This window comes from Cimex lectularius, unplaced genomic scaffold, assembly GCF_000648675.2.
Source record: "Cimex lectularius strain Harlan isolate CLEC.00 unplaced genomic scaffold, Clec_2.1 scaffold18, whole genome shotgun sequence".
Classification (NCBI taxonomy): Eukaryota; Metazoa; Arthropoda; class Insecta; order Hemiptera; family Cimicidae; genus Cimex; species Cimex lectularius.
Window position 1 is genome coordinate 1,564,375 of NW_019392764.1, and position 14,155 is coordinate 1,578,529.

The 14,155-nt window shown below is 34.1% G+C and overlaps 1 protein-coding gene across 1 annotated transcript in view; it reads left to right on the top strand.

Annotated features, from left to right (window-relative positions):
• LOC106661492 (homeobox protein abdominal-A homolog) overlaps positions 1–13,488 on the top strand; it is a 78,174-nt gene extending 64,686 nt beyond the window's left edge. The window contains exon 3 of the mRNA XM_014384939.2: positions 12,412–13,488. Coding sequence (XP_014240425.1) covers positions 12,412–12,827 — 416 coding nt within the window. The 3' untranslated portion in view covers positions 12,828–13,488. The remainder of the gene's footprint in view (positions 1–12,411) is intronic.
• Positions 13,489–14,155: the final 667 nt, after the last annotated feature.

Genomic DNA, 14,155 nt, shown 5'->3' on the forward strand with positions numbered 1-14,155 from the left:
TTTATAATCAATTTTATAGGTTGAAGATGTAAATGTGAAAGTTTATGAACTTAACAAAATCACCATTAAACTTACTATTATCAGTATTATATCGTTTTATCAGCAAATATTAACAGGACAATATATTGATATCCAACATAAAAAAAAGGTATGTTAAAAGGAATATATAAATCAGATCATTGTTCATACAGGATTTTTTTCATAAACAAATGCATATCATATAGTTTTTTCCGTCCAGATCTTAGAACGGGGTCGTGTCTGATTCCGAAGGTTTCAACCAAGTTCAGTGGGTTGTTTGTGGGAGGAGCGTGAAGATGGCTGACGCTCAGTAGGCGTGGCCTTGGTTTCCAAGGCGACCGGCACCCCCGGGGTGAACCACCCCCGTCTAATTATATATATAGCCTCTCCTCCCTAACTAATTAGACTTTCCCCTTGTTGCAAACCCTCTCCATCTACTAAGGTTAGTTTAATTAAGCGACGTCCATCGTGGTCCAGCGAGCGAACCCATTGTAGTTTTGCCCGAGTGGTTTGCCTGGATGGAATTCTTTTTATAAATTCGCGGTAAGTTACTACATGTAGAATAAAAAAAAGTTACGTTAAATAAAAAGTTTACCACTCAACTTTATAGGTTGATTATATTAAAGCAGTACATCTCTTACCAAATACAAGTATGCCCTAGTGACCAATCTATTGGCACCTCACTAAGAGAAAAATAGCCTCACAGTGAATTATTTAACTTTTACATTTTTGCTGTAGTAAGAGTATTAGTTTAAAAGGCTGCTCTTTCCTAGACTTTTAACTCCCTATCAAGAAACAATAATCCGTTATCTTCACTCCCCTGAGCTGATTTGTTTAAGTCTCTGTTTTAATGTTAATCTGCATTATTTAGTTTTTCATGTAATAAAAAATCCTGTCATAAATACGAATTTAATCTTCTCAAATTTTGATTTACCTTTCTCGTCGAAAAATGAATCAACCGAATTTACCAAACTGTTCGAAAGGTATGTTGAGAAAGATCAGTTTTTTGAAATCCTAGGAACTTTTGTCACAGCATTGTGAATTTTTAAGGCAAGTTCATCAAGGATCTTACAACGTTCAAATTTTATTGGTTTATTCCAGGCAAACTGCTAATAGCTTGAACTGAAAACCTCAACTTCGATTAAAAATGCACGAGTAGTCTGTTTTTTCCACAAAGCAATTGTGTCTTATCTACAGAGTGAGGTAGAGGACCAGATTTTTCGGCATTCTACTCCATCTACAGTTAAATATGTCTTTTATTTAGCAAGTTATTGTGAACCACCCTTTATAAATAGAGTTTAAACCTGAAAAGGAATTGTGCCACGGTGGTTTTATACGGGCGTAGAGATTGTAGAATGCAATATGTTTGGATAATAAAATAGACGGTTGCGTTGTGAAATAAATAAAGAAAATGTCTTGCATTAACTCAACATGGTTCCGTGGACGTTTGGGCATAGAGACAATGAGAAGGTTGTCGTGTTGCATAGCAGAGCCACCCGCAAGACTTACAAAGGAATACTAGAAAGCAACCTCAACAGAACCAGGATTCTGGTTGGACTCCTTACAACGCCCTATTGTCTAATAAAGCACATGCTCAGGATGTACAGACAGAAGAGACACTGTGCAGACACTGCCAAGAAGAAGAGACCGCAATTTATGTTTTTGTGAAGGTCTAAAGGAAGCGTTTTGGCCGCCTCTGTTATCCCTATCCGTATTCCCCAAGTACTACGACAACTAATATTTATTATAAATATCATTGTATAGATATATACATAAATTAGCCCTTCTTAGATTATGATAGAAATGTCCTTTATTTTATGTCTTGTGTCTTTCAATTTTCGCTGTGTTGAGAAAATCAATTTGAACATGAACTGGACCGTTTTATTCACACATGGGATCATTGATAAGTAAAACAATTAATAAATACAATGATTGTTTAGAATACCTTCATGTCTAGGTAAATAATATAAGAGGGAGAAGGAGAGAAACACAAAGACAGATAGATAGAGAGTGAGAAGGGGAGGGAGAGAAAGTAAGAAAAAGTGTTTATTTTTTTCTTTGTTTGTCATCGTTAATAGTTAATATTAAGAACTTATACAACTTCAATCCGACTCTTAAACGCCAGGATTTATTATATTTCATGGAAACTTTTTTTGAAAGTAGTTTGAACTATATAAAGATTAGCTTATTTCCTTTTCACAGAATTTTACCGAGGTTTCTGATATCCCCTGTTCTTTTTTGTCTTCGAGTTTATTTCATTAAGCTTATGTTGGTTATTATTTGTTTGTTTTTTTATTATCATGTTTTGTGATGTTTGATGAGGGCCGTGATATTCAGGAATTTACAGTACAAAGTAACTGGTTCTGGTTGGATCATTTTTTTATGAAACTGGATGAACTAGTTGAAGATCACCTTTTTATCTTAGCCTTTTATCATCGTCAGGTTTTGTAATTTTCTCCAAAAATGAATAAAGAAGTGACGTTATCAGAACAAACTCCTAGAAAGCCCTATTTCAGACGGCAATTTAAACGCTCCCAACTCTTTAGTCATATCCCCTATACTCGCTCACATATGAATGAACTTCCTGTTACTTTATGGCATAATCGTATAATTTTGTAGACCGTAAATCACGTGGCAGTAATTTGAGAGAGCATGAAAACTTGATTCGAAACGATCGAATTTCATTTTTCCTTCTCTTTCTTAGTTTAATTGCTGAATAAAAGCCTGTAGGCGCTTCCAAGGGGAGAATTTACGAGCAATAAGCCGATAATATGGGCTCCTAGGGGCAGGCTGGCCCTTTCGCCTGTTAGCGTTACAACTGTATAGAGCAGCGTCGAGATTTCCTGAGAATTTATACAAAAAGTTTTCTTGTGTTCATAAAGCGTATATGTTACAGATATAATTTTGTGAAGGTAATTAAGTTGATATCCTTGAAAAAATATACCAAATATATAAAATAGCATAAACGTGTGTGCAGTTGTCTATTAATTTTTTGTTAAATATTATTCGGCTATCATAAGTTTTTACTGGATTGATAATTGATTATGTATTCCTGTACAAAATATGCAGTCGCTTCTCAATATCTTGAACTTCTTGTTTACATTGAATAAATCTGTCAAGAGCAGGTGGCAAAAAAGCCAGGCTCGTTGCGGCTATAAATATATTAAAAATATATTTAAACCCAGGTATTGTTAGACTTATCCTGCGAGAAAAGGCGGTCCCCTTCTTCGGGGCGACGGTCTCTTCTTTTTATCTCGCCCCTCGCCGCTCCTTTGCCCACATATCTCACCTGCGTCCATTCTTCAACGGCTCCCATTAACATAAATGCCCGATGGGAGGAGAGAGAGCCAGATCGGAGAGGAGAAGAAAACAAAAAAAAACGAAAAAATACCTTCATGGCACCGGGGGGGGGGACTGACAGAGTGGATGGCGAGTACTAGAATCCAACTTGGGCCGCCTTGTCACCCAGGTAAAAGACAAATAACAGGCGGGAAGAAGATCGTGGGAACAATGGAGACATTCATTCCCAAATAAAATAATACTGGATAGGTCTTACTATTTACAATGGAAAAGATGGGAGTGGTAAGTCCTACGATTTCCCCTGAGCCTGAGCCTCCCATAGATTATCCATAGATTATTATGAAAGACGACAATCAAAACGAACTAAATAAACTATTTTCTTAGACTTTTCAATAAGCAATAGCATTTTTGCACATCTGGCTTAATTTCTTCAGCAATCTAGAAATTCCGTTTTGTTGCCCATTTTGGTTTTACTGCATTTTTTAACACACGAGATAATATCGTTAGGGCGGGCGGAGAATTCGTCTGTTCCTTCTGCCGCGTTCCTATCCTATTCTGTCATTTCCAGAAGAACGGAAATGACTGAAAACCCAACAAAAGCAGAATTTTTATCGTTGTTGACGAATTCTCGAAGAAAAGAAAAGTTCCTGGAAGAAGTTTGACCAATATCCTCAAAAATATTGTGTAATATAGACCGAGATAATTATTTATTGACATATGTTTATTGGTTTTATAAGGTATTGAAACAATTAAAGTATGATATTTCATTACGGAATGTAATATGTATTACACCATTTAAATAATTCACTTATAACCAATAAAAAAAATAAAACCGTAAATTGCTATTATTCTTTACAAATAATAGGGCAGATATTTTTTTTTTACCACTTTTCCTTGATTTCCAATTCAAGCATATGCATATAAATCCTCTTCCCTAAGTGCTAGAATGACAGGAAATATTACAACTTTATTAATTATTTTACCATAATCAGCGCTTATCGCAATTAGTAATATTAATGACAAAGAACACAACACAACAAAACACAGACGAATCGAGAAGCTACTAGTGACCGGGAGATGTTGGTGTTTTTAATTTTTGTAAGTAGATGTTTAAACCATTGTTTATAGCCCTATTGGAAAGATACAACAGTACGTTAAAAATAGAACTTGATATACTTGATTATTAGATCTGGCCTCGTTTAAGGTTGGAAGGTTTAGTTGAACACCATAATTCAATGCCGTAAGTTCATATAGGTTTTATTGTCAAGGGATAATTTGATCTGTTGTCAAGTAGACTTTTAATTAGTCGAATTAGTCGGTAGTGTCGATTCAGTTGTGCTCTTTTAACCCATTTATGATAGTAGAGATTAAAGTTTATTCTTTTGGACTTAGAGATGTTTAGTTTAAGGTAATTTTCTAAACCACTAGTCTAAGTTCTGCAGGTTTCGGTGAGCAATGAGGATTTGATGGTAATATGGCAGTGCCATCACTCATCTCTAACGTGAGAATCGTAATGTCAGAATGAGAAGGAATATTGGCTGTGTATACTGTGTATAACAACCAAGCAAAGGAGAGGAACCACCCCAATCTAAAGTATCTATTACCTAGATTAGACAGTGTGCAAAGGGTATTGCTACGCTAAGCTTCCCTGAGTAAAACCTTATTTTCAGTCTTGATCGAACCCCCCCCCCCTCCAAACAGATGTAACATGCACAACATAATGGCACTGTTTACAGTAGATTTAAAAAAAATGTAGAAAAACAAAGGTCGTGAGCAAGTGGTGGTCACCTTTTTCAGTTTAGAATTATTAAGTTTTTGTGTTAATTTATTTAGAAATCGTGAGATGCGGTCTGGTGTGATGTAAGAAAAACATTTTATTTATCGTGCTAACGTTTCGATCTTTATTGAGATCATCTTCAGGGCCTTGTGTTGTCCTCATTTCAGCAAAAATGTTCTCTGAATGAGAGCCGATGCGAGTTTCTTCTCATTGTTGGCGATGTCCTTCAGTATACTTTTAGCTTCGTGTCCATATGTAGTTGCAATTTGTTTTTGTGTTAAAGTAATTTAATTTTCAAAATTTTTAAAAATGTTTAGTTCATTAAATCGTAAGTTAATTAAAAAGAGAGATTAAAGAGAGTTTTGCATGACTATGGCATATATGATACAGAAACGTCGCACAAAACTGATATTGTATTTGAAGAAAAAACCTGCACTTTCGAACTTTTGGTTTAAATACAACCGAATAGTTACCTGTAATGAAAAATAAGCAGGAAAATTAAAAAAGAATAAGAAACCATAATTTCAAAACATTTGGAGCCATTTGTACATTGTTATCTTCAAAAATATGCGATATTTCTGTTACTTTTAGTCATTCCAAACTTTACATTTCATTTCAGATTTGAATTAAATCCTTGGGCCATATATTGATATGATTATAACAGCCTTCAATTATAAATAAAAATAGTATTTAAAAAACATGAGCATATGGTCTGTGACCATTGTTTATGGTTCAAAATGTGTTTATTTACTTTGTTTATCTGAACATAGATTTAGTAGAAATAAACCTTTTGTCTTCTTTCTTCTAGAAATGTTGGATAAGGCGAATTAAATAAACTCAAAAAACAATTTAACTGTAATGTGGAATGGAAGGGTGGTACTCTGCTAAGATAAATCATACATTCATTATGATTGAATATTTATATTCGTTAACCGTGTGAATAAATATAAATAATTTCAGTGCTGAAGAATGGGATATATTCATTGATAAAGGAACTGAGTGTTTTTGTATCTTTGTCATATCCCTGATTTTTATATACAATTCAACGCTATCAGGAACTTGTGAAAGTGATATTTTGGAAAAAATAATATATATCCGTGATTTTATATACAGGGTGAATTGCTACTCGTGCTACAAACTTCTCCAGTAGATTCTTCACCCTAAAATGAACAAAAAAGTTCATATTGTCCATGGTCCGATTCTCAACCATTTCAGAGTAATTTCGCTTTTTATCGATTTTGAAAGATATCACGTCCTGGCGTCGGAAAATCGTGATATCTTTTAATCTAAACATTTCTCTTAAAATCTATAAGCACCGTTGAAATCCCCGTTAATTTTTAGAGAGAATCAAAATCATAATTCCATTGAAATTTTTTAATTTAATTTAATGCCCATTTAGTATGTAATGCTTAAGAAGTTTACAAACAGCTAGAAGGTCAAGGAAGAAAGACCCAAACGTTTTGCCACCTTCATCTTCTTATTGAAAAATTAACGGGGATTTCAACGGTGCTTATAGATTTTAAGAGAAATGTTTAGATTAAAAGATATCACGATTTTCCGACGCCAGGACGTGATATCTTTCAAAATCGATAAAAAGCGAAATTACTCTGAAATGGTTGAGAATCGGACCATGGTCAATATGAACTTTTTTGTTCATTTTAGGGTCAAGAATCTACTGGTGAAGTTTGTAGCACGAGTAGCAAGTCACTCTCAAACATTAGCAATCCTTGAACCACCATTTTTTCTCTTTTTGTCATCAACATCTTGGTCTCACAACCACTAAATAAGAAAATGACGAGTGCGTTGGAAGCGTTATTAAATCAGGTAGTTTTCCTCAAATTTGCTGCCTTCTGAGACTAAAATTAGAAACTCTGGATTACTTTATACACTTTCCGATTTACACAATTTTCCACTCTTTTTGTAGTTCTGGCTGAAATAAAACACAAAAAATTAGCCCAAACATTTTGCCACCGTCATCTTCTTATTGAAAAATTAACGGGAATTTCAACGGTGCTATTAGATTTTCAGAGAAATGTTTAGATTAAAAGATATCACGATTTTCCGACGCCAGGACGTGATATCTTTCAAAATCGATAAAAAGCGAAATTACTCTGAAATGGTTGAGAATCGGACCATGGACAATATGAACTTTTTTGTTCATTTTAGGGTGAAGAATCTACTGGAGAAGTTTGTAGCACGAGTAGCAATTCACCCTGTATAGTTAAAAAATACATTTTTTATTAAATATAATATTCAATATAATGTGTTAGTTTCAACGAAGTACCATTAACAATTTGATATAAATAATGTTCAATTTTAAAAGTTATTCTTGATTTTGGTGTGACTTTACTTTTCGTGTTCATATTATTTTTTATTATTACAAGATCTTTTCTTTTTTTTACTCCGGGGCATAAAGACGTCTTTATGATTTTCACCGTGATCATACTTGTTCCATTAAATGAAAAGCGTAGGAGTGGAACTACCCGTCCTCACTTCTGTTTATAAGTCGCTCTTTACAATTCAATCGTCAGAGATATCTCTTTATTGTTTTGAAGACAACTTGAATGTAAAAACTTTGTAGTCGACTTGGGGACATAAATTTTCCCCAGGGAAGTTGATTCAATTCAACGGTTCTCTGCCGGGAAAATTTCACGGCTACATGCAATTTAAATTATAAGGATTAAAAAATACTAGACGATATAATTATACTTAGTAATTATACTCTTGAAGTTATATAATTAACTTAAGTAATAAGTGTGTGGGGAGATAAGTATAATCTTCTGATTAGTGTCAATTTCATTATTTGAAACTTCCTTTTTTCTTTTTTTTTAAAGTTAATATCATTATTATTATACAGTTATTATAAGGACACTCATTTGATACCATACGGCTTTCCGCGAGTTGCATTTTGTACAGGCATGTTCAAATATAGTAGGTAATCAATTTTATAATACTATAAAATTTTAGTTCATAACACATATGGTCTTTTTACGAGTAATATAATAAACAGTATATTTATAGAATATACTCACAGGTTTCAATATAGAAGAAATCTGGAAGAAAGTGTGTTCCTCGTAGGCGGGACGTGCACTGAGCCGGAAGCTCACAGGACTTTCTTGTTCAGGGGAGGAAAATGAAAATAATAAACGGCAGGTCAAAGGGTTCGATTGGTAAAGTGGGGAAAAAAGGTGAAGCCCAAGTGCATTGTTCCTTTTTATGCGCGCTAAGGGAAAAGTTGAGGGAGAAATTGGCCGTCACCCCTGGAATAGAATTCTTTTTATAAAATCAACAACTATAACTAGACTGTAACTTTTTTTTTACAATCAAACTTATACCGATGCTTAAAGTTTGTAACGGTGCTTAACACTTTTTATTATTTTGTAACCGCGACTATTTAACTTGAACTTTCTCGGAAAGTTTATTCCGAGTGGTAATAATTGTGTGCTAGTCCTTTTCTGGGCCCTTCTTGGCAAACACGTTTATCGTTATCCGTATATTTAATAGCTAGTCGGAAAACGGATAAACATTTTTATTGTAATTTAAAATTCAACATTAAGGTTTTCAGTTATGGAAGGACTGACATTGTCAACGGTATCTAAATTTTATGATTTAGACAAAACATTCTTTCTTAAACAGTTGCCGTTGAATATAGTCTGTGCATTGAAAACTAAATGCTCTAACAATAAGCCAAAGCATTTTTTTCTAAATTAAAGCAGTACAATTAATTAAGGTTTTTAGTTGAGATGAAAAAAAGCTAATGGCACTAGCGGGATTCGAACCCACGATCTTCGGCTAGATACGCCGCTGCTCTACCACTTGAGCTATCGTGACCTCGATCCACTCGGACATCAACTTCCTATCTNGGTCACGATAGCTCAAGTGGTAGAGCAGCGGCGTATCTAGCCGAAGATCGTGGGTTCGAATCCCGCTCGTGCCATTAGCTTTTTTTCATCTCAACTAAAAACCTTAATTAATTGTAATGATTTAATTGGTCAAGCGGACCACGAAATTAGTGAATTTAAAGCAGTACGATAAACTGTACTAACAAATGAAATAATTATTTCTATCATGTTCCTCTTATTTTTCTTAATTCCTTCTCATAAGTGGGAATACTATTCGGTTCCCATTGAAGCTAGATTATAATTACGATTAATTAAATACAAAATATGCATTCTCCATACAAAATACGTGGAAAATAGTATGATAACTTGAGTTTAAGACTAGTATTATATATCCATCAAATATTTAGTTTCTTGCAAGATCACTGATTATCACTTACCAAAAAAGGTAAATCATATCTGTTTGATACATTTAAAAAAATCAGTGAGGATAGATATAGCATTGTTTACATACAAACTTTTACGAGAATGAGTTGACTTTTACGTTTTGTCAAATATTTGAGTGTAGATACAAATTTGGAGTATTTTGCTGATTTGCGTAGACTCTTTTTCTCTTTAAAGCAATGAAATGTTCATGATATATTAAACTTCAACTAAATCAGTTGATCGCGTTGGATATTGCTTTCTATATTAATAGCACCCTTTTTGACGTATGTTTACCGCTTAGAAGAAATAAGGTGGCCGTGTTTAAGTTTGTTGACACTCCGGTTTTATTTCTGGTACCTAACAGGAACCCACCCCTGGCTTTGAAACAGCTTGCAAGGGAAAAATGGGCCGGCTGGTTGGTTTTTTTACAACTCTTTTGAACCTACGAGAAAATATACTACCGGTCACCTCGCTCTCGCCTGTCCCTATCGATAAAAAGGGTTGTTACGGAATTTTTGTGGAATTCAACCCTTCGACTTTCTCTTTACCTTTTTTTTCTCTTTTCGTTGTTCGAAAGGGTGAAAACCGAACTGGAGGCCCAAGAGAAAGTCGACGTCGATATTTTTTAAACGGCCGATTTCGTTATTCAGGTACAGTTCAACTCAGCCTGGCACATATCCATTTCCTCTGCCTTCAAAGGGTATCACAACAATATCACTTTAGTTTCTCTTGGAATTTTTTAATGACAAGTGGAATGCTACAATTAAAACCAAGAAAATCTATTTATAGTTCATTTAAAGCAAGAAAATAGAGATTTACACCTATTTTTAACCATTCTAATTCTTTTGATTCAAAATGATATATAAAATTAATTTCCTAAGTATTCTGACATATTCCATGTTTAGTAAGTCTTGCACAGCTGTTTTCATTACTTAGATTTAAAAGTACATACAGATCTTAATTATTCCAAGTGCATTTTAATAAAGAATAGAAATTAGACTAGACGGTAGAAGTAACGACTAGAAAAAAAGTCGATCGCGTTGCTTCCTTATTATTACATTATTCTAAGAAAGAAATTAAGAATATTAAAACAATGAAGTTTAACAATCAAATTTATTAACCAACTCGTTCAACAGAAAATACAACACTATCAATCCTTAAATTGTTCTTCATATTTCCAGAGAACGGCTTGTTAAAGTGGACGTTTATTTCTAGAACTAGCTGGCAACCCGGCTTCGTTCCGATCTGGCACCAGCCCATCAACATGCCAGTTAAAAGTGAAATTTTTTGGAACGTTGAACCGAATTTATTGCATCAGAAAAACAGGGTGGGATACGAATACAAAATGGCTTAAGGAATTCCTATGTTTTCACCACGGCACCGTCGCGGAAAATATAATTAGAATATAATTTCCGTTCAGAAAATATAATTAGAAAACGTTTTCGAAGATGAAACTATAGATTGAAGTTATAAATAAGAGATCAGGGATAAGGCAAATTTGAAAAAAAAAGAAAACAGTTCATTCGTCATGCTTTGGAGGAATATGTCCCCTTCATCAGGACTTTGAAACTATTTCTAACGATTTAAACGCTAAACAAATATAAACATCTACTAAATTCACTAGTTTCGTGGTCCGCTTGACCAATTAATATCTTTCAATTAATTAAGATTTTTTTACTTGAGATAACATTTGAAAAATGGCAAAAAGGAGGGAAAATTAAAAAGGTGGGATTTAGATGGGAAGTTAGTGACCGAGTGGATCGAGGTCGCGTTAGCTCAAGTGGTAAAGCAGCGGCTTATCTAGCCGAAGATCGTGAGTTCGAATCCCGCTCGTGACACTGACTTTTTTAATTTATGAGTTGTGCTTAGTAGAGTGGACGAGATCTATCACATGCCCATTCTGTATAACACTTATTGTCCAAGAGGCATTCTTTTTACTTTCATTCAATGCGCATTATTCCTGATCTTTTATTTGTAATTATAATATTAAGTCTAACATCAACTACATGACGATAATGTATTGGTATAAATTGGTAATTGCATGTATTATGTTGTAGTATCAAGTACTATTATGTAGTATAATATAGTACTATTATGTAGTATCAAGTATTTACACGGATTTTATTAACTCTTTGATTCGCTCTGTATGTTTTCTCTAGTGTTTTTTTATTTGTATCATACCTATGTGATAAATTGCGATGAATCGAGTGTGACTCAGAGCGGAATACAGTTGATCATTTCATTTAAGAATCATGTTGTTAAATTAACTGCTGAATTAGATTTAATCTATGTACATATCAGTTGAATGATTGCCTCGCGATTTGAGAGTAGGTTTTCTAGCCTGCCACTGAGGATAACGACATAATGAAAAGCTTATTGACAATATGCTGAGAATACACGGTCCAGGATGACCAGAGACGACAAAACAACTAACAAAACTGTTTGTAAAACAGTTATAAAAAATCAATAGCTTTATATTTTAATGGGTGTTGTGGGATTGTCTACGATTGAATGGACTCGAGTAGGATCTTGCCGATTTGGTCACTTCACTTGGTCTATCCACTCTCGCTGGTTTACCTAGGTAGCCTTTTTTCTTCAATGTTTGTTGTAATTGTTGGAGCTTAGGGGAACTGTTTTTACTTTATGAATCTTGTGTTAATTCTGCGATATTGTGTCTGTGATGTTGGTTTGCATCTGTCTGAAGTGCAGTTTTGTTGAATTCGAAGCCAATTTTATTGTTTAGTCTTGTCGGTGGTAGGCCTAAACAATAAACCAGCGAAAAATGACGGACTCTATAACATGATTCTATAACTCTATGACATTATTTGTGTTGTTCAGCAACGTTTTGTTTAATTGATTATACATATTTCGAATAAAACACATAGAATAATAAAAATTATACCGATAAGCTGAAATTGTGATTTTTTGTTGTAAATAAATAATACAGGTTTGTTTTCCATCTTAAAACTGCTCCACATTATCGCAGAGAGAGGATAATTAATATAGTTTTTAATCAGATGTGTTTTAATTGTAAACATTTTGCTTCTCCAGGTATGCTGCCGGGACCGAACGGCTGTCCGAGGAGGCGAGGGCGGCAGACGTACACCCGCTTCCAGACGCTGGAACTGGAGAAGGAATTCCACTTCAACCACTACCTGACGAGGCGGCGGAGGATAGAGATCGCCCACGCCCTCTGCCTCACCGAGAGGCAGATCAAGATCTGGTTCCAGAATCGTAGGATGAAGTTGAAAAAGGAACTGCGAGCGGTGAAAGAGATCAACGAACAGGCGAGGCGGGAGCGCGAAGAACAGGACAGGATGAACAAGGAGAAACAGGCAAAAATCGGGTCGGAGAGCGGCGGCGGCCAGCACCACCAGATCCATGACCCCCATAAAATGATGGGCGGCCTGGACAAATCTTCCGGCCAGGATCTCCTCAAAGCTGTCGTCACAAAAGTGCCGACATAGGCTTCAGATTCCTCCGTGGGGCAGCCCTTTGAAGAACAGACTTTATTCCCGACCCGATCCCCTGCCCCGTGAAACATTTTTCTCCTCCCAGAAACGACTTTTCTTTGAACGATATATTTTTGTTTTTTTAATCTTATTAATGAAATAATATTGTATTCGACTTTTTAAAAGGTGTTTGAAAAACACCTTGGAACTCAGATACGTATACGAATGCAATAATTACCCAATTGAAATTTAATCAAAGGAAATATATTTTGGGAGAGAAAATCAATCCTGTGACATCCCCCATTTCGAAACGTCATCGTACTTAGGTTTTTTGAGAATGGAAACAATTGTGTTTTGTAGTAGGAGTATAAAATAATGTTGTACGGGGAGCCGACAACGAAAGAAATACGTAATCTTTAACTGCTTTAGAAAAGTAGGTTAAATAAACGTCTATAGTTTTCATAACTTGTAATATTTATACATCTATACTTAAATTACTTTATTATTTTTTATTATTTTTTACTTAAGCTTTAATTCGGTATGTGAGTAGTACTGAGAACTGTCTGCGTGGTGTGACCGTGGACTCTAACTGTTATTGTGAATTGTGTTTTTGTTTTGAAATAAGGTACTTTTCTCTTATTTTCTTTTCGAAGAGTAAATAGAGTTTGAAATAAAAAAAGAGATGTGCTGTGTTCATAAGTTATAATACAAAAATATATAAATATAAAAAGATATGTAGTTAAATAATTTCTCTTTTCGAATCTCTTATTACTTTGCAGTAAGTGTTGACTTAAAAAAAAAGTTTTTTGTTGGCTGTTATTAAATAATAACAATTATATTCTTTAAGTTTGACTTGAAACGACAAATTTCAGCTGTTTTTGTTATCTGTGGTTTTTGTTTTATATTGTAGAAGAAAGAGATTAAAAAATCGTTTATTTGAATTTCGTTCATATTATTTAGTTATTTTTACATTTTTTGAAGAAGAAAAGAACCGTTTTACGTTTTAGCCAATTAGTTGTTAGTTACCTCGAACGAGGCAAAATAGAATTGTTTTTCTAATAGATGAAAAATAAAATGTGAACTTGATTTCATAAATGTGCCAATTTTCTACATAGTGGATATTTTCAAAGATATTAATTTTTATGAACCTTTTTTGTTCCATTGATATTTTTGAATATAAAAAAAACGAGAAGTGCAATGTCTTAACCATGTACATGTAAAATATATACATATATACATGTATATGTGTATATATTTATATATATAAAGTGTGTTTCAACCTGTCTATATGAGTATATATATTAAAATAAAGTATATAATATTTAGTAATATTAAGGCTTTCA